Genomic DNA, 23,003 nt, shown 5'->3' with positions numbered 1-23,003 from the left:
GGACAGCACATGATGTCCTGAACAGCTTCCAGGCTGCTGAGTTTGTGACAATTTTATATGTTGAAGAAAAATCTCTCTGCGACAGACTGGTGACCTGTCCAGGGTGACCCCGCCTCCCGACCCCAGTAGGGACAAGGGTGTTAGAAAATGGATGGATGGATAGAGAAAAATCTCTGCTGACATCTAGTGGATATGTGAGCACATTGCCAGCTGTGCTTTTTACTATTTTCTTAGAGAGAAAAAAAGTGAAAAGAAAGAAAGCATCACCAATTCTCCTGGTTTTCCTTGGTCCCCTTTCTCCCCCTTCTCTCCCGGCTTCCCCTGTGAGGCAAGAGAGCTGAACATTAGTTTAAAATTGCAGCACAAAGTTAAAGCAGAGACGTGTTTTTAAGTGTAAGCGTCTACTCACCGGCTCGCCAGGCTCTGGGATGACATTAGCGACCTGTCAACACAACGCATCACAGAATATGGTAACTTAAACTGCAGCAGAGGCTTGAACTGCACATGGAAAACAGCTGGTGGTCGACTTACATTTCCTGGAACTCCAGGGAGTCCTCGTTGTCCAACTTCACCCTGAGGCGAGAGACGGCATGTTCACAGAGTCCGCATGCTAACTACCTCAGTGTAGCCACTACAAAGCAACATCCACAGCGGCCATCTTGTAATGTTTCCCAACATTTACCTTGTCACCCTTTTCACCTTTTGGCCCAAATGGTCCCTCTGTTCCTCTTTCTCCCTTTATTAAGAAAAGAAGAGACAAATAACTGAGTTTCCACACATTTCTGGCACATCAGTTTCAAATGTACAAAAGGGAAATTTAAACGTTTTCATTTTATTGTCAAAAATAACTTTTCTGTGTTACAGCTAGAAACAATGTTTACAATACGACTTCAATTGAATTCACAAATCAATATGATGTGACATCACACATCTAACCCAACCATTGACATCAATCAGCCCCAAGGAATAGAAATGGTACTCCTAGATTGGCTGCTTGGCAAATACCAGCTAGTAGCACATCAAGTAGCATAATAATCAGGTTATTTAGAATAGAATAGAATAGAATAGAAGTACTTTATTCATCCCAGCAGGGAAATTACTTCGCAGTTACAGCATAGAGACAAGACAAGAGGTTCCCAAGCTGCATTTTACTTCAAATATTTTAGACGTGCTCTACGAAAAAGTCTGCAAAATGGCAAATTTCTGTGAATATTTGGATTCACGTTCCACAAAAAAGTCTGAATACTGAAACACAAATACCAAACCACAAACAGGCAGTAGTCTACTCTACTACCTGCTGTTTTTGGGCTGCCCTTACCTTACTCGTATTTGGATGAAATTCAGTAATAAATAATATGCAAGGTAAAAGCAAATGTATTATGGTGCAGCAGTCAACAGCAGTGAACCAGTACTGGTGGTATGTTCTGTTCCATTACGTCTGTGCTCCAAACTGGGAGTAATGATAATGGAAAGCCAAACTTAAATCAACTGCTATAATTGGTGTTTTTAGGCTAGTTGCTGTTAGCATAATAACTTCTGTTAAGTATTATCACAAGTAATTTTCCACCTAATACTGCAGATAACTTGTCTAGGTTTGGACAAAAGGTCTTTCATTCAGTTCCAATCATTACTTTGGTGTTAATTCCTACCGGAGTCCCTCTGTCTCCTCGTGCTCCATCAGCACCTGGTTGACCGGGGGCCCCAGCTTCTCCCTGTTAAGAAATTTACATGACATTAGAAAGCACATTTCTGTTTCAATGAAAGTATTTCATTGAAGTCCTAAATAAGAAAGGGTCTGAACTTACCCTCTCCCCTGGAGGACCTCTTGGTCCAGGAGGCCCTTCATCACCCTGCAGATAAGAGACGTAGCCACCAAAATGTCAGCTTTGCACATGGAGATGACATATGCCACCTCCTGGGGTCACACGTAATGTGGTTTCCCTCGGTCTATGCGTGTCCCAGGGTTAGATGAAGCAGTGGTACCTTAGGTCCAGGCTTTCCAGGAAAACCGTCTGTTCCCCGTTCTCCTCTGGGCCCCTTCGAGGACAAAAGATCAACATTAAGAGAGCACCCATTTAATCGCAAAAAGCTCTTTACAGATAGACAATATGCCACACGTAAGTTCGGATTAAAAATACGCTGATCAAATGCTTCACTTTTGGAAAAGCCTTTGCCCTATGCAGATTTCACGTTTTTGCTTTTCTGTGACATTGAAATGTTTAAAAAACGAAAGAAATCTGACAGTCACAAGTTGACAGTTCTGTATGTTTGTGCTCTGATTTTCACCCTCAAAAGCTTTAATGGCTATTTTTTTTTTTGAGTGTTTCCATCGTTTGGCCATCAGGTTTGGGTCTTAAGCTTGCTGAACTGTTTATAGATTACAAAATGGATCAAAATGAATATCAAGAAGTAGATATGACACAATTGTGATCAGCTGTTTGAGGGTTAAAAGAGGAATTTTGAGGCTTGTACTGACCACAGAGCCATCAGTGCCAGCAAGACCATCCAGGCCATCCTTCCCAGGCATTCCCTTAAAAGAGCATGAGATAAATGGTTACAGTAGCTGACGACAAACTCCAACTCTTTAGTAAAGGTTAAAAAAACAGAATGACACGTTTTTAGGATTACAAATTGAACTCACAGGTTTTCCTGGCTCTCCTGGTTTACCTGGAAATCCTAGTTCACCAGGTAGACCCTGGGGAAACACAAAGGAGGTACTTTAGTGTCTATCAGTTGTGCCCTATACATGTTTATTACCATAACAATTTCAGAAGGCAATGTTGAGCACTGATTTTAGCTCATCACTCACAGGCTGTCCCATGTGTCCCAGTCCCCCCGGTGGACCCGGCGGACCGAGCGGACCCTTAAATAAAAGAAGAAGAAATAAAAAAACATTGTTTGAATTGATATTTCATCATGTACCTAACCATTAAAAGTGATTTTTTTATTACAATATTGAAAAACAAATATAACTCCCAACAATTATTCAGGTATAGATTATTGAGGAATAGAAAGTAGACCCCAGGTCTGTAGCTTTCATGTTTCAGGACAAAAAGATATCCTGGCTTTTATCAAATTGTAGCATAATAATAATAAATCTGGCCTAATGGGTGTAAAACACAACAGATTTATTACTCCATATGGCACCCAATGCGACACTTTGATCATTCTTGGTTGAACACCTACTGTGTTTAGTAACATTTAGAATCCAAAGAGCATTTTCTTTTGTCTCGAATAAACATACATGAGCCTTAAAAATTGTTATTTTCCAGTTTATCTCATAAACTGTAGCATGTATTTTCTTTATGTTTATGCAGCCATGAATATATTTTAATCACTTTTATAAACAGGGTGAATAAATTTCTCTGAGCTGAATTCTCCATATTTTAAGGCTTAGAGCCTAAAAAGAATATCTTGCATCACTAGTTTCATTTTCTTGAGGAAACTGTACATATTCTATTGTGGAAATAAATGTACAGCATGTTTTGCTTTTAAACAGAAAATGGTTACATTTTTTTCTCTATTGTTCTTATGCTATGTATTGTTTGATTTCAATTTTATTAATGTTAGATTTAAAAACAAAGTTATTAAGAGTCCCAGAGAAGGGTCTAAAGACCACAGGTTGAAGACCCATGACAGATATGTTCATGTTCCCTCATAGAAATGCAAAACAAAATCAATGACAACAAAGATCCTGCATCTACAAGGCAAATCATCATCCCTGCACCACCATGCTTTACCTAACCCTAACAGATAGAAAGAACGCGCATATGGGCTGAAATAAGGATAATAAAAAAAACATACAGCTCCGCCTTTAGGCAAAACATCTTTTCTTTGGTCTAAGTGAACATTACCATAGGGTTCTTGTGGTTTATTCAAATGTAGCTTTCAAAACCTGGAAATATTTCTGCAGTATTTTTTTTTCCAATGAAAAGCAATGTTTTTCTGACAGACTTTCCAAACAAACCACATCTTTTAAGCCTTGTTCTAATGGTCCGGTCATGAATTTTAACATTTACCGTGCTAACCAATAGAGTGTCAGACAGAGTGCTTGGCTCTCTTTTGCTTATAATGTTTTTAATAGAATTGCTCATACTGATGATGATGAATTTTTCAGCTGCCTTGGCTGTCCTACAGTAATATCTTTCTAAATGACAGCATTAATAAGTAGGAAATGTGAGAGCTACTCCTAGCCTGGGTACGAGTAGTGCTGATAAGCCACTAGAGGGCGGCAGGTAGCAGATTTTCCTGCTTGGTTAATCTTGGCTGTTTTTTCTACCCGCAAATAAATTTAGCACATAATCTGGCACAATTCGCTGCTTATATTTTTTGTCTATGTTCCACTTATTGAAGCAAAGTGTCAATAGACCAAACGTGTTGCAGCTATTTATTTAATTAACATGAATTTCTCTTCATTCCCTATAAAACAGTCTGCTACTCATGGTCCAAATGCTAACAGAAGTTTAGCTAACCTTAGCATTTAAGCCAGTTTTAGTTTAATGAACAAATGCAGTAATTCATACTAAACATAGTGAGTCGATGTTAGTTAACATGCTAGCGACATGCTACTGACAGCACTTTAGCTAACCTTAACAAGTAAGTCAATATTAGGTACTTGAAGAAGCTTTGACATAACTGTGTAACACCAATTAATTTTATGGGATTATAAAACAGGAAAGACTCGATTTATTGTGGATTAAAGTGACACTGATTTATGAACATCAACTTTTTAGAGAGAGCATCAACGCCAGCCTGATAACATAAAATGCACCTGATCTTTATGGACTAAAAGGGTTTAGCATATCAAATTCTTTGTAAACCATTAGCATAAACTAAAAAAAAAGAGACAGTAGCAGGATATGAAGTAAACAAAACTTTGTACACATCCATATAATAAAATTTAGGTGTTAACAGGTCCATTGTGACTGTTCTGTAATTCCTAAAGTTATTTTATCACATTTGTTATAGAAGGAAGGAAATTTGTGTAATAAGAAGGATTTTGTTCCTACTGGAGGTCCAGGAAGGCCGTCAATTCCCGGCAGTCCATTTTCACCTTTCTTTCCCTGAAAAGAAACAGTTTGGATGAATAAAATTGAATTAAAAAAAGAACAGCAGTGAAAACTTTGAAACATAACTCCTGCCTCAAACCACATAGGGAACCCTACGCAACTGTTTTTCTGTGAGAATTTAGGAAACCACTTCTGAAGAAAGCTGCTTTCATTCAAGAGCCATGAAACCCGGAACAGTTTAATACAGAATATCGAGAAGTTTGTCCGTTTACATCAAAGTTGGGGTTTTCTGTGTGAGGTGTGGTTGTTTTCTCTATGCCACACAAGATTGACTACATGCAACTTGTTGAGTACTTTTTATAAGAAAACTTTTTAAAAAATGTAATGATGAACAGAGCTTAATGTACTGTTTGGTAATTAGGATCAACTGGAATCTATGTATGATTGAATTTAAATTACTTTTTTGGCAAACTGCCTCAAAGTTGTGAATTAGAGCTATAGAAATAAACTGAATAGAATTGAGTTGAATTGAATATTGCAAAAGCCGATGATGGCTATATCTATGGTAAAATAATTTGCGAACAAACCAAAAAGGAAATAAGTGTAAACTCGTTTAATTTTCTTCCTCTAACTGGAAAGTTTGTTTTGATACCTTTTCACCCCAAAATAAGCAATAAAAGTATGCATGATTCATGCTGATATTGTATCGGGTCAATATCAGCATTGTCCAATACTCAAAGAGGTGATACTGGTATCGTATTGGAAGTGAAAAAGGTTTTTCCTTTTACTCTTTCAAGTGTTAAAACTACTCAATGCCTTATCAAAAGAATTAAATTAACACAAAGTTTGAGAAGTACCAAATAGACTGGGAAAAGTGATGATTTAATTTTGCCAATTTTGTTGTGTACATAATACACAATGATTCCAGCTGGAGTTTTCACTCATCGCAGCAGGTAATTTAGCTAATTATTGAATGCGGTTTTGTGACATTATCCAACATTTCTCACCTAATGTGTTTTTCACATTTAGCATTTTAGAATATCCAACTACCAGTACTAGACGTGGTGACCTATGACATGTTTTCATTTTCTGCACAGCCTCTCAATATAATAACAAAACACCACATTAAGGTTGTTTTATTATCAATTTAACATGGGATGTCTTGATGGGATCAAAGCAAGGCCTCTCTGGAACTTGGACTGAGGAGTTTCATTCCAACACCCTGTTACTGATGAGTCAAGTGCTCATAACAGGGTCCTTATGTCTTAATTTCCCTCCCACAACATCAGAAATGATCTTGTATGTCATTTAAACATCTAATTTCATCAGTTAAAGGTTGTATTCTTGCATATTAAGAGTTACATGTTTTTTAAAAGAGCGATAATCATTTTTAGCTTAAAATGAGCAATTATCTGGCTTGCTTTCTCTTTGCAGATTCAGGGACGTGCAGATTTTATTTCAAAATGTTTTTTTGGTTGTTTTTTTTTTCCCCACACAGAGCTAATGCACAAAATTGTCTTTTCATGGTGAGCTCACAAAATAATTCTTGTGTGTTTTAATATTTTTCATATTAAGAAGGTCACTGATTGAAAGTTTTATAAGACTGGAGAAAGCCAATATTGGATATTTTGTTTGGCTTAACATGCAATACAGTTTTCAGTTGTCACAAACTCCCTGTAAATACATCAATGTACACAGTTATTGCTGATTAAAATATTCCAATGTGTCTTGATAGCTATGGGCTTTTTCTTCTCATAGAAGTTTAAAGGACCTTTGTTAAGAGCACCGACAACACTCCATGCCATAACAGCATATAACAGTTGTATTAGTTGTTCCTGAATGCCTTAAACCCTAGCTAAGTTTCCTTCAGGACTGCTTTAGCGCTACGTGTTTTCTGGTTTGATCCTTCCTTCCATCTCCAGCTGAATAAGAAAATTTAAACTTTGATACAGCACATTTAACTATGTAACAACCTAGCTACTATTATGTAACAATAAAGTAACTACTATGTAACAACATAGATACCACTATGTAACAACAAAGTAATTACTATGTAACAACAGTTACTACTATGGAATAGGGGTTGAACGACTACATATTTTTTAAGGTCGACTACATCATGATAATAGTCGAGTCGATGTCGACTAGTCGCGGTGACGTCATAGTGACGTAAGCGCAAAAACCCTTCACAACTACTTGGAGGCTTTATTAGCTATTTTCACGGCAAATATTGACCCCCCCCCCCCCCACACACACACACACACACACACTCTCCCCTTCTCCTGCTTTTACTAAGTCTATTATGGAGATTCTTCGTGAGCAGCGGGGAAAAGTTTGTTGCACAAAGTCGGGTCTGACTTTTTTTTTCTAAACACCGGCTGACGCTGATGATCTCTGGATAGTTACTATAGGAGTCAAATTATCACACTGACTACATGGAGCTTTTGGAACATCACAAGCCAAACTTGTTATGAACGGATCCCGTTTGGTTACAGCTGAATTCAACGAAACCACCTGCTTCTCCTCCGCCCGATGCGCGGCAGGAAGCTCTGCTGACTCAGCAGATTGAACGATTTAAGATATTTTCTAGTCAACGTCAACATGATAAAAGTCGAGTCGATGTCGAGTTGACTAGTCGTTGTGACGTCATGGCAACGCAAGACGCAAAGCTTTGGAGTAACGTACAGGCTTTATTACCCGTTTTCACGGAAAAATACGGCATTTACACAGAACAGCAACAAGTGAAACAACAAAACATCGGGATAGTTTATGATAAATAATAAGTTGCTGGGAAACCAACATTCAAAAGGAAACACACATCTTTTAGATGGCATGTAAAAACAATAAAAAGAGGTGGCATGGGGGCGGGGGGTAAATAAAGTTCACTCGCTGTCAATATTCTCTTCGCTAAGAGTTCGCTAAGAGCACATTTTCATACAAGGACCCAGTAATTTCTACCTGTTTGACAAGATGCGGGTTTTGTCCTCGATCTGTTTGGAAGACGCCATTTTGTAGCCAGTGTTCTGTCAGATCAGCTGTCAGAGTGTCATACACTCTGACAGCTGATCTGATGACACTTCTAAGCACAAATGTCATTCTTAGCACGAACTCACGGCTATATATATGTCAGACAAGTATACACTGTCATTACCACAGATCTTTATTTAATCAGCAACATAACATCATAATGTATTAGTTAGATCATCGTGACAAAGACACTCGCGAGCCGGCTAAGTGACATCCTTAGCGGGAAGGGGGCGAGTTTTAGACGGCTTGTGTTTTGTAGTGGACTGCAGCTGCAACTCCATCTCCTTTTAAAAACACTGTAAAACCACAAATATGCATCCATCTACATATCATTTAAACTAATGTATTAACTTATTTTTCTTCTGTCTTGTGACGTATACTGTGCTGTCAGATCAGCACAGGCTGTCACCACCGGAAATCACATGACTGCGACTAGTCGACATGAAATGTAAAAACTCGCGAGACGTCCTAGAGTCGACTAGTCGACTAATTGGTTCAACCCCTACTATGGAACAGCATAATTACTACTATGTAAGAACATAGTAACTTTGTAGTAACAGTAATAACATTTCTATATAATGTAGTAATAATTGTGTAATAACATAGTAATAACAATGTTACATGATAACACTCGTGTGGTTCATTGATACTTCTGCAGAATTCTGTCTATATTACATTTGTCAGTCTTGCTGATATTGCCAATATGCTGAAAAATATACATTTGATTTTTTGTGAAGTCTATGTTGTGGATTTACCTGCAAATCTAAAACGTTAACCCTTGTGATGCCTTTTCCTAATACACAATGCAGACACCTCGATCCAGAAAAGATTTATGTCTGCATGTGCAAGTAGCTTATACTACCAGATTAGCCACATTCAAGTTCTGGGTCAAAGTCTTACCATTTGGCCAGGATCGCCGTGCTCACCAGGCAGACCCGGTGGACCAGCAGGACCCTGAGAAACAAATTATTAGTCAAAGTTAATACAGTCTGAGTGGGATATAAAGTCAAATAGTCTTTTTTCCCCTTGACATCACAATTAGAAGCTGAAAAGTAATTCTTACAGCTGGTCCTGGTCGACCGTCTGCTCCAGGAGGCCCAGCAGGTCCAGGCTCTCCCTGGAACAAGAGCAACATATGGGAGTATGAGCTATAATAGAGAATTATAAAAACATAAACTAAGGTGGTAGAGTGTTACAGGCTACTGTCTGGTCCCAGACTTCAGAAAATGCCACTTTAGAGTTTGTGATGGTACCCAATGCTAATCTTAGGTAGCAGGTATTTGGTTTTATTGACTTAATAAGTCCTGCATAAAACTCATTTGGAAATTTGTGTTTACCTAATCACTAGTTTAAGCTCAGGATTTCCATCAAAATCACTAAAACGTTTAGCTGACTGAGTAGACGATGATGTGGGGAGGGCTGACCAGAAGCCATCACTGGTCAGCGTGTGAATCAGTTTGTGAATGACTGAATGTAGTGTTAAGTGTTGTGGAGTCCATTGGGCTTGATGGAGTGCTATAAATACAGGCCATTTACCATTGGCGCACACCATGCTAACTGGTCTGTGCACAGCCATGCTAACTGTATACCAACCAGAAACAAATGTTAGCACGGAAGATAAATTCTTTACCAGTTATTGTCTCATCAGTAGAGACATGCTTGCAAAAGGTTAAAGCAATACCAATAATCATCAGCTACCATATGCAAATTTATTATGATTCCACTACAAAGTGATATTTTTTTGTATTTTATGTTTGTGCAGTTTTATTTTTATGTACTGTAAATGATGTCGTAAAATCCACAAATACACATACATATTTGGAATTTTTGGTGACATCTTTCTATAATTACCCTAACTCAGATGTACATTCTTTTGTATGTTATTTTTGATAACTGCTCAATATTTCATGTTAGAATTTTGTCCTTACTGTACAGTACATTATTCTTAATGTTGTTTTTCATATACAGTATACTTTAATATTGTTATTTTTGTGTGTGCCCAACATTATGCTTTATATGATCCTCTTCATATTCACAAGAAAAAAAAACATTACTCTAAAAGACATTAGCTTTATTTGTTGTGACATGACTATACTATTTATTATTAATAATAATTAAGCATGGAAATCTGCTAGAACGCACAATGAAGTGGATGCTGGTGACAAAAATACCACATAAAAATAATAATATCTGTGTTCATGAGCCAAATAATTGAAATATGCTTTTCGGCAAATAGTAACTTACCCTTTCACCTCGGAGGCCTTCTTGTTGCGCCTTTAATATTAAGTAAAAAGTAAATAAATTATCAGAACATTTCAGGTAATGGTTACTTTTACATTTAAAAAACATTAATATGCCAGAAAAGCCGGACAACTAACTGATGTGATGATATAAGTGGAAGCCTTAAAGTTGCAGTATGTAACTTTTATTAAAAAATATTTTTACATATTTGTAAAAACTATCATGTCCTGACAGTATAATATCAGACAGATAATCTATGAAAAGATCGATCTCCTTCACCTCCTATCTGAGCAGCTATTGCTGTATGAAGAGATGCACCATTCCTGACCAAAAACAACCAATCAGAGCCAGGAGGAGGGTCTTAGCGCTGGAATCGGGATGTTCATGAGTGGAATTGGTTCCTGCCGTGTGGCTGGACACACGAACCAACCGAACCTGTTGGACTTTTATCGGCTCGTGTCATGTGTGGCCACAAAATCGGCCGACAATCCTTAAATCCTGCCGTGTGAACCAGACCTAAAACTCACAAGCTCTACTCCTCTCCTCTCTCCACTGCCCTAACGCTCTCTGACTCTGGTCGCTACGTTTACATATACCTTCAAAATAAGATACAGATGCGCCACAAAAACGAACATTTTACTTTTGTGAAAATTTTAACTCACGATAACGACTAATGGAGCCCTGAGCTTGTTTCTCTGCAACCAGACGGTCCATCTGGGAGAGATGAGAGAGACTCGAAGTGATGCTCAGGGTTCTTAGTCTCTACGTGGCGAATCAGTTTGAAGCTTCATTCCCTCATTAACATCCAGTCACCATATCAGGCAGAGCTTGGACTGTGGGAATCACCTACTGGGTTAAATCCATCCTCCTGTCTCTTCTCTGGGCCTTTTCCCTTCACAAAGAAACTTTCCAAAGACATCTGTTTACTCATTACTCATTTTGCTGCTTGTGGCTCAATGTTGGCGCGCAAGACGTAACCGAGAGAGTCCAGTTAAAGGATTTTCAAAATAAAAGATCCTCTAGACTCACATAACGCATAAAACAGAAATATTTAATTGTTTCTTACGCGGCCTGGTACCAATTGGTCCACGGACCGGTACCGGTCCGCGGCCCCGGGGTTGGGGACCACTGGTTTAAGCAATAACTCAAGCACTCTCAAAGCTTAACCAGACTAAATTAAATGCCAATCAGAGTTCTACTTCACCTTTGAAATGTGTTACTCCAAATTGTTCACCACTGCAAACTGTTAATAACTTCAGCCGTTTTTACTTTTTCCTACTTTGTTGATACTCACCACATCCCCAGGTAATCCAGGAAGTCCTCTCTCCCCCTGTGGCAGAGTTCACACAAGAACAAACATCATCAGGATGAAAATACCCTCATATGTGATAATAACACAGCTGCTACCGTAATCCATAAAATGAGTCATGTTTAACTGTGTGCTTATTGTAAGCCGAAGCAAAATGGAACTTGTGGTTGACGTACCCTTGCGGGACTGTCTATGCGCGCCATCTGATGTGTACGTACAGCAGGGTGTGGTGTTACAAGCAAATGTGCATCACTGGGAGAATCATCAAAGCCAGTAATTACAGACAGACGAAATGAACTCCGCTTTTCATTTTCTTAGACAAACAGACGGGTTTGATGGTGCAACGAGGAGACTGAGGAATGTCTGGTGAGAGCAGACTGTAAGCTTGGGAAGCCTTGGAAGATATCCAGCTTAAATCAGTCATATCAGCTCAACTTGTTGACATTATGTTCATGACAGTATCCTCTTTTCCTTGGAGTGGAATGCAAATGGCAGCGGGAAGGTGTGCAAACCTTGTTGCCTTTGATTCCGTTTGGTCCAGGTGCTCCAGTCAGTCCTCTCAGACCCTGAAGGACAAAAAAAAGAAAGAAAACAAAATCAGAAAATTTAAATTAAAGTCTCCTTGTAAAAACCAAACCTTGATCACTGATAAAACTCACATCTTTTCCAGGTAGTCCGGATTTTCCTGGCAATCCGTCTACACCCGGAAGACCCTAAAATGTAAACAAGGGTTGTGTCAAATGTTTTCAAGCAGAGGTAGGAGAAAATAGTTTGATTTATTTAATCGTTAAAAAAGCAGCAAAAGAAAATCCAGGAGCCTCTGTTTCCAGGAACTACTGTTGAACTAATACAGCCAGAGTTAGTCAATATGCAAGAAGATACCCCAAAGGAAACTGTATTTTCTATAATATGTCTGCAGGTTACTGAGGCTGCAGGAGAGCGAGAGAGAGCAGGACTTTCAACAGATAACACAAAGGCTGAATGTTGCTCTGCAGGTTTGTATATTCCTTTTTAGCTTTCAACTTGGCAGGTTATTGGTATTCTCAGAGTTGCAGTAAGGATCTACTTTACTTAGTGAATTCCCACAAGAGATCTATGTTTTAGTAAAGGGAGTTGTGCTGTCTGTGCTCATTGCTAGTATAAGCTAGTAGCTAAAACCAGTTTAAAATGTGAGTCCCATAATAATTGTTCCTTTTTTTCTTTATGTAAAACTACTGATAGCTACTGCTTTCTCACAAAGTGAGTCAATGACATCTCTGGCCCTAATATTTTTTAAAAAGAACAAAAAAAGGCTTGCAACTCTTAGCCAAAATGCTAACTTCAGTTTAATTGCTAAGCTGCTTTGCTGACATATTAGAAACTATTGCCGATATAATCATTGCTAAAGTAAGGTAATAAATCATTAATATGCTAGCAGTAGCTAACAAGTAAGTATTATTATTAGATAATCAGTTGTGCTAAGCTAGCAGAATGTTATTTGCGATAAATGTCTTGAATCTTTTCTTATTTTGCATCTAATACCTTCTTTGGTGCTTCAATTTGGTGCTCATTTCTTTCCTTCTAAAACGGTACTCATTTGATGGAATGCACCCACAGTAGAAATAAAATAAAAATATCTGTAATATTTTAAAAAATAATTTCTCAGGGCAGAAAAAGTCCTTGTAGTGTTATTTGCATGTTCTCTTCTGGCTACTGTGTTATGTTTTTATGGTGTAAAGCACTTTGAACTGCCTTGTTGCTCTACAAATAAACTTAACTGGACTTCTTATGTCACGGTTTTTAAAGAGAAATTAGAAGGGATATTATTAAAGCTGACAATAAAACCAATTGTAAATAGTCCAAAGTTTCTCTTTGAAGTTTTAAGTTATGATTCCAAAGTTAAAGTTGTGAATCAGTATTGTAAAAGTCATACAATATTGTTTTAGTTTGGATTTATTGATAGATAACTCTGTGATGATTTTACTGCACAATGCAGGAAAAGACAGCTATGTACCTTTCATCTGTTTTTGAGAACTTTACATTTAATTTTACTCCAAACATTGTTTTAAGACAAATCCGTGTTGAGATTGTGAAAAAATAAAAAACAGTATATGAAAAGCATTTTATAGAATTTGGAAGTACATAAAAGCAGATAATCTGATAAAAATAGCGTCAAAGTGTTTCACCGATAAAAACTGGTGATCAAAAATTGGCCAATAAAATCTCAGATCAGTGCAATTCCTGGTCATTCAGGGTCCTGAAACTAAAATGATGTGTGATCTGAAGGTCGGAGTTGGAAAAATGTCAAAGTGGAGAAAAAAGTTGAACAAAATCCAAGTGGCTGTTAGGTTTTTATGGGAAGAAAAGTGAAATCAAAACAAGGTCATTCCTAATGAGTACATAATGTTTCCAGGAACAAAGTGGGAGTCATTAATCTGAACTAATATGTGTGGCAAAAACACATTTCTTCGTTTCAAACATCGGCTGCATGTGTCTTAAAAACCGCTTGTTTCCTTTATCACTTTACAGAGGAAAGTATTTTTCCAGTAACTTTCACCAACAGGAAATTATTCAATGACTGACTGTTTGGCTCACAGACAAATTTTAACCTGGCAGCCGTAAGGTTCCCAAACCTTTTAAACAGCATCCTGCAATATGGCAAAGCAATCAGTGTTGTAATTCTGACCTCTTAGCATCCTATAGAAATGATTGTTATAAATTGCTCGTATGCATTTTGCTAAATGATAAAAAAAAAGAACATTTTGACGGACAAAAATAGCATACCTAAGGACTTTTGAGAGGACATTTTTACTAGCAACCTGAAGTGAAATCTAATATCCCAACATATGCAACATACACAGAAAGTTTTTCAAGGAAAGCTTCAGACATCAACAAAGCTCCAAACGCCCCCGCAGTATTCCAGACAGGAAGCATGGAGAGTGAATCAAGTGAACTCCATCTGTTTGCACAATTACGCCCTTCAGTTCTTCAATTCCTCCGAGGAGAAAGAAAAAGAAACATGATCTCACCTTCTCAGAAAGTTCCGTCTCTTATCAGGAATTAGAGTTTGGTGGAGGTAAAAACCTAAAATCACGGTTTTAATATCAAGACATGCTGGGGATAGCTGCACTGTGAGGATGAGGGTTTTCTCTGGTATCAGTTGGAAACGGGAAGAATATGAGGGAAGTGAAGGCTCTGCTTTTAAAAAGTTTGGACCCATGTTAACTTACACCAGCTCCTGGAGTTCCTTTTTCTCCTTTAACACCAGAATCTCCCTAAAACGAAACACGTAGATGGTTTTCAGCTAACGTACATTTATCAGTATCTATTTATCTGATGGAGGTGAGGCACGTTACTCACAGAGACGCCCTTCGGTCCTGGTGCACCTGGAATTCCTGCATCTCCTTGGATTCCCTAAAGAACATAAAATGAACAATTATATTTGCTGGACTTATGAAGTCACTGTCATTGCAATTTACTCTGGTGACTGACTGAAAACGGCTGAAAGAAAGTTTAGACCCTATGGCAAAATAAAACTCGCTGTCAGGATCTGTTCCGTATCTGTGTTTATTTTGAGTTTCTGTGTCTCTTAAGTCTCCGTGTTGTCCTGTCTCCCCTTGATTGTTCCCAGGTGTTTCTTGTCTCCTTGATTACCCTCTGTGTATTTAACCCCACCTGTGTTCTTTGTTCCTCGTCGGGTTTGTCCAGTACCTGTTGTCACTACCTGCGAGCTTCTGCTCCTTTGTGCTGCCTGGACTTTGTATGTTTTTGGATTTCTGGACTTGTTTTCATTATTAAACCTTCTTATTCATCCTACCCTGGGTCGGCTGCCTCTGCCTCACCACCCAAATCATGACACTCGCCTTGAGCTACAAAGAATTTTCCAAATATGAAAGATATCAAATGTTTCATAATAAAGCTAGCAAAAGTAAACTAAACTGTATTTCTATTTTCAGATTGTAGAACAAACTGAATCATCTATTGCAATAAACAAAACATTTTTCAAGAAGGATGTGAGCATTTTCTGTAAATATGGAGAATTAAGAAAGATAAGTAGCATAGTTTGAAGTAGGGATGCACCAATCCACTTTTTGATAAAGATACCAATATCGATATCTGAAGTTTAGTATCTGTCATGAAGTGGTGGAGTAGGGTAGTGAGGAAGACGCAGATGACCCAGGTGAGATGATTGATGGTTGTTTTAATAATAAATAAACGTCAAAACAGTCCAAAACTAGTCCAAAAACACAGGCAGCACGACTGAGTGGAAGCCAGGGCTCAACGCCGGTAGCAACTGAATTTACGACTGGACACACGAAGGACTGAGAGCACATTAGACGAGGACCCGACAAAGACACACAGGTGACACTAAATACACAGGAGGTAATCAGGGAATGAGAAACACCTGGGAGTAATCAAAGGGAGACAGGACAACATGGAGACTCAGACACAGGAAACTCAAAAATAAACACACGGAAAAACACGGAACATGACAGTATCGGCCGATTCGATACAGAAAGACTGTTCTGGATTTACTTAAAATATTTCTTTTTTTAAATGCAGACATAAATGTATACAATTAAACATATATTTGATAACTCTGCTCCAGTACATCACACGTAAATCTACCAATACCTTCATAAGCCTGATCAAACATGTAAAAACAACTTTAATTTGTTCAGTCTGTGCAATTAGTAGTAGAGCAATCAATGTAAAATAAATAAAGAAACTGAAACTGACAAAAACAATAGGTTGACTACTTTGGTTAAACATGTAACAAATAAACAGCAACAAACCTTTCAAATGGTTCAGAAATGCAACTACGAATTCTAAATATAATGTAAAATAAATAATAAAGCACGAGACCACAAAGCATTGAATTAAACAGAATATATCTGCCCTTATTGATCAGGCACAGAATGCTTTTCAATATAATGACAGATACAGATATTCATTTTAGATCGGTGCATTCCTAGTTTTACTTGTAAAAGCTTGTCGATTGTCCTATCAAAAACCAATTTGGAATGAAACTGTGACCACAGAAATAGGAACCAAATGGAATCTTGAGATAATAAAAGATTCCTAACGTTAACGGATTACCTACCTTCTGCCCGGCTGGACCCGCTAACCCTGCAGCACCGGCCCTGCCTGCTTCGCCCTAAACACAAAAATCAAATACATTCTTAAAGCATATTCTAAAAGCTTGTATTTTTTTTTTTAACCAGGATTTAAAAGCGGTCTACATCTTACTTTGTCCCCTTTGTCACCAGTTAGACCATCAATACCAGGAACACCACCTGTGCCCTGCGGAACGAAAACGGATGTGTATTTATTACCAGACCACAACTTTTTAAGCCTCGGAGTGAATAATAACAAAATAAGGCCTCCATATCTCCAGGTCCACACCTTCTCTCCCTTTTGTCCAGGAGAACCTGTTAACCCTATAGAGCCTCTATCACCCTGGAAACAGAAAATAACAGTTCAGACAGATCGTTCAGTCAGACACAGGCATGCAGACCAAGGCGAACCGTCGGGAACTCGACCTGCTAGTATCACAGGCAACTGAAGAAGTTAGAAACACGTACATGAGGTAAACAGATCACACAGGAGAACGGAGAGTAAAACACACAAAGTCACACGAAGGCAAACAAAACACTTTTGAGTAAAGGTTGGACGGCCAGAATGTGTTGAAAAGCTTGACCGAGACCCACTGTGGTCTGGTCACACGTTCGAACCCAAGACTCAAGGAACAATGGCTCTCCATTGTCCTCGCAGAGATGCATTGTGGGATTGCTCGCTGATGTCACCTTCTGCTCCAGAGGAATTTCAAAAAGCGAGACTGGGTGAGAGTTAATGGCTCCCAAATTACACGGTACACCATGCGTCTTACCACGCCGCAAGACTTCCCTCTGCTCCATAAACCGCTTTACAAGTCACAGAAGGTTGCCCTTTAATTATTTCAGGCTCATATTAACATACGGCACTTATTTTAATCGCCGAGATTCAAAGACGTGAGCAACAGGACGTCATCTGCAGCAGGGAATCACCTGCTGCAGGTGGCTGCAGGTCCAATTGGAGGCAATCAAAGTGAAGCCAATTCACTTTCAAACCCGAGTTAATAAACATGAAAAACCGTGGCTCGCACGTCAGAGGCGCCGCATGTCATGAGTTTAATTTTTGATTTTTCTTTCCCCTTTCTTTTCTTTTTTTAGAAAAGTTTGCAGAAGCAAATTGCAATGTTCTCGTAGAAAAAAAGCGAAGACAGATGGTGAAGCAGAATGTAACGAATAAGCGCATTAAAACTTGATTTAATGCACTGCTGTCAAAGCAGTAAAGTTTTCCCAACAGGAAGGACGGATAAAAACGGGAATCAAAAGATATGTTTCTTTTCCCGCAGCAAGTTAACTTTTATGTGATATAAAGTAGAGCAGAATTGTGAAATTGATCAAAGTTTTTCTTCTTTTTTTGTTCCCCCAGAGGAATCTGAACATGTGCAGTTTTGCTCATCAGCTCCAACTCTGTCAAATATGATGCAGAGCATCTGTAGAAAATCTCAATGGGATTTAGGTCTGGGCTTTGACTAGGCCAGGGCTCCAGTAGGTTTTCTGGACCTTACACAATGGCTCTTAATAGCCTCAACCAAAAATGAAGAAGAAACAGTTAATGTTTTTAAACACAGATATAATAACAAATGCCATTTGTTAACCGTTTTGTTTTTTCGTTGTTTTTTTTTCTAAAACACAGCAAAAAAACAAAAATCTTATCAAATATTTTGTGTCTAGTTTTTAATGCAAATCTCTTAGTGCACTTAAAATAAGACAAAACCAACTTACAAATAACTTTTCAGCAAGATATAGGAGTTTAAATCTATACTATGATGAAAAGAGTTGTAGTTATAACAAAGGAAAATATCTTATCAAAATCAGGGACTATATTTCCTACTTTTTATAATCATTTTAGTCTCAATGCTGATATCAGGGATGTTTCAGACACATGCTGTCCTATTTATGTTTTATATATTTTGCACTAAATCTCATTTTTATGAGGAGTTTAATGTTTAATGTCTATTTAGAAGCTGATTGCACCATGGCAATAAATGTCATTTAAATGGAGCTGAATACAAAAGCTACACATGTAATTTTCTGTCAACTTCACAGTAATGCAGCACTTGGTCTATCACATAAAATTCCATTGAAAGACATTGAAGTTTGTTTCTGTTGTTTCTTTACATGGGACATATGTATATATAAAAATACATATACACTCACTAAAACACTAAAAAGCATGTCAGGAAGAGCTGGTAGAAAAAATAGATATTGGGAAGTTTTTGTCCACATGCATTTTAAATATGCAAGACTCAGACATACACATACAGTATATGTGTTAGAATAAAACCCATGCTCAGTCTGCATGCCAGACCAGTTCACTTACCTTCTCCCCTCTGTCACCTCTGACAGAGGATAGTTTGCCCTGCAAATAATTAATCGATAAGGATCAATTATTATCGAGGCTGAAAGAGAAGAGGAACAGTTGGAAGGCATGCAGTGTGGAACAACTTCAATTTGCCCTACATGTTTCAGGACAGCAACACGAATCTGAAGCTGTCATTTTATCGAACGATATCACTTCAAGTCTAGCTGTTTTGTTTTCATTTGAAAAAATACATAAATGCAGAAGTGAAAGTGCAGACTTTTAAATTTTCATACAGATTCTCCTCTTTCCCCTTTGATGCCCGGCGGCCCGATGGCACCCTTAGGGCCAAAGTCACCCTGAAAAAGGTAGGCACATTCACACCGTAAGCAGCTGAATGGACATAATGACGCCTGTTGTTGTGTCTCACATCAGACTATGATACTGCGGCGAGAGATGACCTTGTCACCCTTTAGACCAGGAAGACCGCGCACTCCAACGTCTCCCTGTGGGGAATAAAAATGCTGCGGTCTTCTGAAAACTTTCAAATAAAGGATTCCCTCTTAAGCATGGCGACTACAGACAGAGATAAAGCGGGGCATTGCGTTACCTTGGCCCCCGGAGGGCAGGAGCAGTTTGCCTGAGGACCTCTTTGCTGCTCTGCACTAGTAGGTGTCGGTGTGGGGATCCACACAGGGGGGGCCTCGGTCACGACCTTTTTAGGGCACTGAAAGGATAGAATTGATTACAGTTTGTGGCAACTTATACCTAGACACTGAATGTTGTCAGTAGCAAGTTGATGCTTCTGCACAGGAAGCATCAGCTCCTTTTCTATAATATTTTGGAAATCAAGTGGTTTTGGATGTTGTTCCATATCTACAACAATTGTATCTTTAAAACTAACAGCTCTTTCACAGTGGTGCCCCCAAGGTGGGAACAAGGGGGCCATAGGCCCCTCTTTAAAGATCTTGGCACCGGACTTCCAGGTCACAGAAAGGTATACAGACTCATTTTCTCCAATCAGGACATAAAAATAAAACCTAATAAATGAATAAAGACATTTATGAAATTCAACATAAAATACAAAAATGCTTACATGAGGTGTCACAATCTGGTGTGTCGGGGTACAGTTAAATGGTAATTTTCAAATGACTTTTATAAAATTAAATAAACTTCTGATAGAATGGAAAGTAATGCTGATTTTGTTTTCATTTTAAGGAATTGGTTATGAAAAGATTATGACCACAGACGGGCACTTGTTTATGTTCAGGAACCTGATATGATTTCTGGGCACGGCTTTTAATACCGGACAAACCCCCAGGTAATGTATTGCATCACTCATCAGCATTATTAAATTAATTACAAATTGGGGGGTTTGAGAACAATCGGTTAACTTTTTTTGAAGTTCAAAGGATTTCTCAAACATGCATGAAAGGATGGATGGCCATTATACCATGATGTGAAGCTCCCTTTAAAACAGAATCCCTACAATAGTGACCCAGTGTGTGTCTACAGGGAGTTCTACTCACCGGCCCGGTGGGCAGATCACAGCAGGTTTCCAGTTCTGCTTGTTTGGAATCACAGTAAATCATCATCCTTTGGAGGTCAAACTGCTCAAACACACACAAACCGTTAATCGGATCAACCTTTAGGAAACAGAAAGCCTGCAGCGAACTAAGATTTTATAAATAGAGGTGGGTACGCACGTCTATGGGAACGCTGTCATACAGTCTCTTGCCAATCACCGTCTTCCCCTGAATGTCTATGTCTTCCCGGTCTTCGATTGGCAGAGTCTGGATGTGTTTGCAGTCCAGGTACAGGGCGACAGACTTTGCCTCCACGCTGAGGCCGATCTTGTGCCAGTTGCGGTCGAAAAGGTTGTCAACTTCGGGATTCTTGAACACAGCTCTGACGGCGTCTTTCGTCAACCCAACTGCGTTGTACTCCACGGCTTTGTTCTCACCGTCCAGACGGATGGACACCTGGAAGGTACGAGGAAAGAAACGGTAGTTCAAACAGAATCAGCAACAGGTTTCTCAAGGCCTGATTTCTATCCCTCTAAATTGGGTAAAGTCATTGTACGTTGAGATGTTATAGTATTTAAACTTGGTGGACCAACCTGTGGAATTCCATATTTGTCAAAAATCTGCCAGAGGTACCAGTCTTCCCGTCTTGAGGTTTTTCTGAATTTGAAGGTTGTCACAAAGGCGTATTCATCTGGTAAACCCTGAGCAAACACATCCCTGCAAAATAAAGCAATACAGTTAATACTTTCCTTTGGGCATACTGTATACTGCCTATTAGATTTCTATGTGTAAAAACCCACAGTGTACACTGAGTTTACAGTAAGAAAGCAGAAGATTCTCTCTGCTTCAAGTTCTCACTGACTACAGTTAGAAGCTTAATTTGAATTTCCAGAAAAAACTAAATAGTAAGTCATATTTTGCATACAGATTAGCTTTACTACCCTTTAGCATTTTATATCTAGTGTTGCTTCATTTGAGAAAAATATCAGAATCATTATTGGAGACAGTCTTTGTGCTTAGCCATTCTTGAGTTGTTGCCTGCTGTTATCTGTAGCTGCGTCTCCACTGGCCATCTAATCGCGCAATTTGACATTTTGAAAATAAATGTAATTAACGGAAACATGCCAATTTCAAAAGAACTCTCATTTGAGGATAAGTTTTAGTGCTAGAATGAGGTGGTTATGTGGCCATAATAAAATTTGCTTATTTGGCAAAATTGCAATGAAAATCACTAAATCAACAAGAAGGCGACAGGAAGTATGTTTTTTCTACATTAGCGGGGATATTGACAACGTTTTGCGCACATTTGCTATGGAAACGCGGCTTGTGTGCAACATAAAGCTTAGCTGGTTACAAACTGGTCGTTTAGGTCAGTAGCTGTCATAGCATCTTCATTTTGTTGGACCCAACAAATCGTTTTTGCAAATTTTTTGTGATAAAAACTTTGCAGTATCTCAAACAAGTTTTCTTCCAGCACATCTAGCTACAGAGCTCAGGAAGAATCTCTACTAAACATAATCTCTATCAATGGTAGTTTGTGTAGTTCTTCAAATATGTCTAATTCTTACTAGAGAGCTGCACAACACTTCTTGACCTCTAAATAAAAGAAGCAAGCACAAAAATGTCAACAAAAGAGCATTATAAATGGTTTGCAATTCATGTAATTCATAAGAGTTAATGGTTTCATACATGGACAGCTCTTATGGCCAAGATAGTTAAGAGTCTTTCAAAATAAAAGTCTAACAAATACCAAGCACTACAAAAACTACCACATCAAAGTGTGGTGCATATAGTGAGACTTTTGTTTTGAAGATCTCACCATGGGTCAAACAATAACTAACTCTTTCAGGTGACACAATTTATGAGCCACTATTTTCTTTTCCTACTTTTGCAAAACAGCCAGTATGTTGAATATTTCTTAATAAAAACATCTGAAGCTGAGAGACATAAAAACAATCTGCCTGTCCTTCATCAGTTAGTCTTCCAGTGTGATGTTTTCTCTAGTTTTGACAGAAATCTGAAGCGCACTGATTAGTGCGGGCGGAGCTCACTCACTCTGTTTGCTGGACTATCGGCATCGTCCCGAGGCGAACATATGAACTCTGGCCTTCGTCGACTCTGGTCCCCAGGATGTCTTTCACGTTGAAGTACTCCATCAGGTCAAACCCTGCAGCATCACAATCACATCATCCAGTTGGACTCAAGGCATTCTTCCAAATCTCACACACTCATCCACAAGTTTGTGTCATTTGTACCTTTAGGAAAAAACCTGCACTGACTTTCATCTTCAACCATCCAGATTCAGATTAACGACACATACTTACATTTTAAGGCTGTTTTAAAGCTCACCCAAAAAAAGCACATAATTTGAAATCATCATTCTGTTCACTCCACAGTTTAATGCCGATAACTCTAAAGAATATTCAAATATTAACAAAGCTTGTAAATTACACATGGATGCTTGAAGATGTGAATTGTTACAACGATCATGCATTGGAAACA

General features: G+C 38.5%; 1 protein-coding gene across 2 annotated transcripts in view; it reads right to left on the bottom strand.

The window, feature by feature from the left end:
* Positions 1-23,003, bottom strand: part of col22a1 (collagen type XXII alpha 1 chain) — a 74,504-nt gene that overhangs the window by 27,700 nt on the left and 23,801 nt on the right. The window contains exons 5-34 of one of the 2 annotated variants that reach the window (XM_005806189.2): positions 22,557-22,668; positions 21,095-21,218; positions 20,682-20,957; positions 20,505-20,585; positions 19,586-19,702; positions 19,437-19,481; positions 19,272-19,334; positions 18,997-19,035; positions 16,972-17,025; positions 16,816-16,869; positions 16,670-16,723; positions 14,926-14,979; positions 14,796-14,840; positions 12,246-12,299; positions 12,099-12,152; positions 11,572-11,607; positions 10,281-10,310; positions 9,100-9,153; positions 8,937-8,990; positions 5,010-5,063; positions 2,810-2,863; positions 2,642-2,695; positions 2,477-2,530; positions 1,984-2,037; positions 1,806-1,850; positions 1,650-1,712; positions 683-736; positions 532-573; positions 410-442; positions 268-321 (exon numbers count right to left, since the gene is read on the bottom strand). In XM_005806189.2, the coding sequence (XP_005806246.1) occupies positions 268-321; positions 410-442; positions 532-573; positions 683-736; positions 1,650-1,712; positions 1,806-1,850; positions 1,984-2,037; positions 2,477-2,530; positions 2,642-2,695; positions 2,810-2,863; positions 5,010-5,063; positions 8,937-8,990; positions 9,100-9,153; positions 10,281-10,310; positions 11,572-11,607; positions 12,099-12,152; positions 12,246-12,299; positions 14,796-14,840; positions 14,926-14,979; positions 16,670-16,723; positions 16,816-16,869; positions 16,972-17,025; positions 18,997-19,035; positions 19,272-19,334; positions 19,437-19,481; positions 19,586-19,702; positions 20,505-20,585; positions 20,682-20,957; positions 21,095-21,218; positions 22,557-22,668 (1,961 nt within the window). The remainder of the gene's footprint in view (positions 1-267; positions 322-409; positions 443-531; positions 574-682; positions 737-1,649; positions 1,713-1,805; positions 1,851-1,983; positions 2,038-2,476; positions 2,531-2,641; positions 2,696-2,809; positions 2,864-5,009; positions 5,064-8,936; positions 8,991-9,099; positions 9,154-10,280; positions 10,311-11,571; positions 11,608-12,098; positions 12,153-12,245; positions 12,300-14,795; positions 14,841-14,925; positions 14,980-16,669; positions 16,724-16,815; positions 16,870-16,971; positions 17,026-18,996; positions 19,036-19,271; positions 19,335-19,436; positions 19,482-19,585; positions 19,703-20,504; positions 20,586-20,681; positions 20,958-21,094; positions 21,219-22,556; positions 22,669-23,003) is intronic. The other variant, XM_023345237.1, reaches the window with a different exon arrangement.

This window comes from Xiphophorus maculatus, chromosome 13 (genome assembly GCF_002775205.1).
Source record: "Xiphophorus maculatus strain JP 163 A chromosome 13, X_maculatus-5.0-male, whole genome shotgun sequence".
NCBI classification, from domain to species: Eukaryota; Metazoa; Chordata; class Actinopteri; order Cyprinodontiformes; family Poeciliidae; genus Xiphophorus; species Xiphophorus maculatus.
The sequence above is the reverse complement of the archived record's forward strand: the minus strand, read 5'-3'. Positions and strand labels throughout refer to the sequence as shown.